Here is a 4,003-nt window from a genome sequence, read left to right as displayed (position 1 = left end):
ACATTTTCATAAAAAATTGTTTTCATATTGACCTACATAAATACATACAAATGATGTAAGTTTCAGCTCGTAAAACACCTTTAAGTCTCCAGTCATTGAACTTCCGCAGCATTTTGTTTTCCTCAGTTGCCAAGTTCAATCTATTTTGCAAGCGATGATTGATCTGAATTTTTTCTCGCGCTTTATCGCAGTTGTACTAATATTACGCAACCCTGGCGGTGCGCAAGGTAGGCCTTTAGAAATTATACACTTGCAATTAGATAATTTACAACCTCTTATAAGCACTCGACAGGAAATATCAAGATATGTTGGTTCGACTTAACTCCGACATTCCGATAAGCAATCCAAGCGAAGGACGCGTTGAAGTGAGCTTTGATAGCGGCGCTAATTGGGGCACAATTTGCAGCTCAGCGTGGAGCTTTCGAGAGGGCAACGTTGTTTGCCAGCAGTTGGGCCTCGGCTTTGCTGCCATGGTCAATCAGACTACCAGCTTCGGTGACAGCAAAGCATATCCTTGGGCCTTGGTCGGCACGCTCTGTCGTGGCAATGAGACCCGTTTGACGGAATGTTCACGTGAGGCTACCTATCCCACGAATTGTACCGAGCAGAATCAAAATGTGGCAGTGGTGCGATGCGTGCCGCAAAGTGCTGACTTGGCTTTGGGCTTGCGAGACATTGAATTATCGGCGCGGCTCGATCTGGCGCCGATGACGCGACTCACTTGCGCGATGGAGGAGAATTGTGTTGCCGCTGAAGCATATATAATACGGCGCACGCAACCGAATGCGGTGCGCAATTTATTGCGTTTCACAACCAAAGCAGAAAATGTGGGCGATGCCGATTTCAGTCCTTATTCCAATTACAGGGATTGGGAATGGCACCAGTGCCATCAACATTATCACAGCATGAACGTATTCGCCACCTTCGATATATACGATTTGAACTATAGAAAAGTGGCACAGGGACACAAGGCCTCATTCTGTTTGATGGACACGAGTTGTGCACCAGACGTTAGTCCGAGATACACGTGCGGCAATGAGACACAAGGTAAGTGGGCGGAAGGTAAATATTTCCTTTTTTGTTTGTGTGTATAATTATCGTTACTTAATAGGCATTTCGATTGGCTGTGCCGATTCGTATACTGCTGAATTGGACTGCCAATGGGTCGATGTGACGGGCTTGCCGACGAATCAAACTTATATTCTTCGTATTGCCCTTAATCCGGAGTATAAAATCGGTGAACGATCTTTTGAGAATAATGGTGCTGAGTGTACTGTGCATTACACGGGCGAAATAGGTACAACAAGGGTTACAAATTGTCGTCGCACAGGAGTGTGGCTTAATGCTTGATCGCTTATATTTTTTTGTGACACATTTTAAGCATGTAATTGAATTAAAATTAAAATAAAAACCGTTGAATTCCCGATCAGGGTATGGAACCTGAATTTAATTTCACAAATATCATGGGGTTTCAATAATATTTTTTGCAAAAGCATTGAAAGCGTGGGTTGGTCCATTACTCGTTTTCGATTTCATCTAAATGTGGGTATAACAACATGCTATTTTGAAGTAATCGAAATAAAAAGGAAAGGGGTTAAGGCGGATTCATCGTTTTGGTTCAGAACTGTTTTTTTGTTGGTTCCGACAACCGCATGAAGAAAAGTTCAGACTTGGAACGATGAATCCACCTTTAGTGAGTTTTTTTTTGACATCCGCGGTAAATTCTACAAAATGTAAAAGTTTGTGCTGTGGTATTACTTCTGATTAGTGTTGTTCTGATACCAGTACTTAGAAATACATATATACTCGAGTACTAGTACTTGGTGGCTTTCGAGTATCCACAATGTGCAAGTATTTGTTGCCATAGTTATAAAACAATTGATGATCAAACTTTCCAAGTAACCCCATTTCCAAATAGAAGGATCTGAAAGGTAATTTTTCAGCCAAAAGGTTACTTTGCGTTGTTGCGTCGTCGGTTCCTTGCAAACGACTATTTTCTAAGAAAAAAAATCGGCCATTTACTTTAAAATTTTTCATCTGAGTACCTTTAAATATATGTAAGTAGAATCGAGGATTTTGTAGCGTTTGACTAGCATTAATCAGTATAGGGATCAAGTACAGAGTGGGATCGGACGAACACTACTTCTGATGTAGGAAGGACGTAACAAAAACAAGACAAATGAGGCTTTTCATCTGCATTATGTCGTTACTGAGTTAGGATCTTTGCGTCGTTGTTGTCGTAGCAGCATTAGTCAATCCTTCATGGACTTCCGTCAGTTGTTATTGTCCGAATAGGTGAGTCTAATGCCAAGGAACTGTTTTGCGCCTATGAGGGCACAAGGCTTTTGTCATCGTAGGGTTTCTGGGTCGTGTGCCGCGGGATCCAGTAGTTGTACGTACGCGTTTTTTTTTGTACTGATAAACACAAAACCATGCTTTCTGGCTCTGCTTTTAGCAGTTGCCTCCTAACATGTTTTCCTCGATGATATCCCAATGCTGTTTAATAGTTACATTCCCGTCAGCTCTTGATACTCACAAGGCATCAGAAGGCCACTTTTTGCAAAATTCTTCCTTGACATTTATTTAATAAAAGCACCGAACCCCGTTTTGAAGATTGCTGCTTATAACCTACGAGCTGATTGGGCGTTATCCGTGTGCCTTCTGTGCTGAAAATTCAACTGCATGGAAAACAACTTAAATTGACAACAGACAGATACCATCTATGAAAAGCTACCTAACCTGAAAACGTGTGTAAATTTTTGGACATCAGCTCGTCTCACTAACAAAACTTAAAACGAAGTATAAAACATATAAAGACGTGATATACAGGGCTTGGTACAAAAATTAGAATGCCTGTCGTTCACCTGTCACGAAAATGTCGATGCTGTTGAACTAAAAAATGAAAACCCTAGGGCATTCGCGGGAACTATTCCAGAGAAGCTTCATGATATTGGCCGTGCAGGTAGACAACGTGTACCGAAGACCCAGCAAACATTTTGGTTGCAGAACGATTAGAAAACGATTCGAATTCTAATAGGTTTCTCTTAGGTATAAGGTTAGAAGGTGATTAGGGAAACTGTCGAGAATTATAGCATGCTCTACAAAAAGGGTACTTAGTTGTCGATATCTAGAAAAAGGTTAGACAATAAAAAACTATTTTTGCGCTTACACTTCTGCTAAGTGTTTGGCCGAGGCTAGATATCGTCTTTTAAAATGCAAAACCGCGTACCAACAAAATGCAAAACCGCGTATGTGAAGTTGTAGAAATTATTTTCTAGAGCGTAAAAACACTCATATTTCAAAATGGTTCTCTTTTTTATAAAGCAATCGCATTTCTGGCTAGTATATTTCAGGACGAATGGATAAGGATTGAGCCAAGAGCTTGTGTGAGTAAATCCAATTTTTGGCGGCAGCCAATGTCAGTTACGCGGTTTTGCAGAATGACGATACGCGGTTTTGTACTTTAAACGACGATATGTATGTATGTAATCGTATTCTAATACTGAATTCTAATCGGGTTCTAATTCATTCTCTAAACCAATTCTAACTATGTGCGAAGCCTCCTTTTAAAAGACCCAAACCCACAAGCAGTTGCAGAGTCACTTGAGAATGCTCCGTGTGGCACGTTAAATAACACTGGACCACAAATTTCAACTTTTTCTCTTTACCAGAAACGCCGTTATGAAATTCTTATGTAAAATCACCCCCTGATTTCGAAAATCAAGGTTATTTTTAATTCTATGGTACCGTTTTTGAGATATTTGAAATTTACCGTTTTTGCAAAAAAAAAAAAAATTGGGTCCACTTTATCATATATATCTCAAGAACGAATTAAGCAATTCCAAAACGGTTTGAAGCTGTTAAAAGGTAATACAATTTTCTATAAACTGTGCATACAACACTTTTTGCTAGGCCCTGTAGATTAAAAGATAACGAACAATCATTACCGATTTTTTCAATTTTTTTTGTAAAAATATAAAAAAAATTGTACTTTGCGGGGAAG

The 4,003-nt window shown here is 39.8% G+C and overlaps 1 protein-coding gene across 1 annotated transcript; it reads left to right on the top strand.

The window, feature by feature from the left end:
• The first annotated feature begins 33 nt into the window (after nucleotides 1-33).
• LOC108353887 (lysyl oxidase homolog 2A-like) lies at nucleotides 34-1,436 on the top strand. The gene is made up of 3 exons (XM_017605078.1): nucleotides 34-227; nucleotides 283-1,047; nucleotides 1,112-1,436. The coding sequence occupies exons 1-3, from the start codon at nucleotides 155-157 to the stop codon at nucleotides 1,348-1,350; spliced, it is 1,077 nt and encodes a 358-aa protein (XP_017460567.1). The 5' UTR covers nucleotides 34-154; the 3' UTR covers nucleotides 1,351-1,436.
• The last annotated feature ends 2,567 nt before the right edge of the window (nucleotides 1,437-4,003 follow it).

This window comes from Rhagoletis zephyria, unplaced genomic scaffold, assembly GCF_001687245.7.
Source record: "Rhagoletis zephyria isolate East Lansing unplaced genomic scaffold, Rhagoletis_zephyria_1.1 Rzeph_scaffold_32021, whole genome shotgun sequence".
Classification (NCBI taxonomy): domain Eukaryota; kingdom Metazoa; phylum Arthropoda; class Insecta; order Diptera; family Tephritidae; genus Rhagoletis; species Rhagoletis zephyria.
Note: the sequence above shows the minus strand (reverse complement) of the source record. Positions and strands in the feature narration are given on the sequence as shown.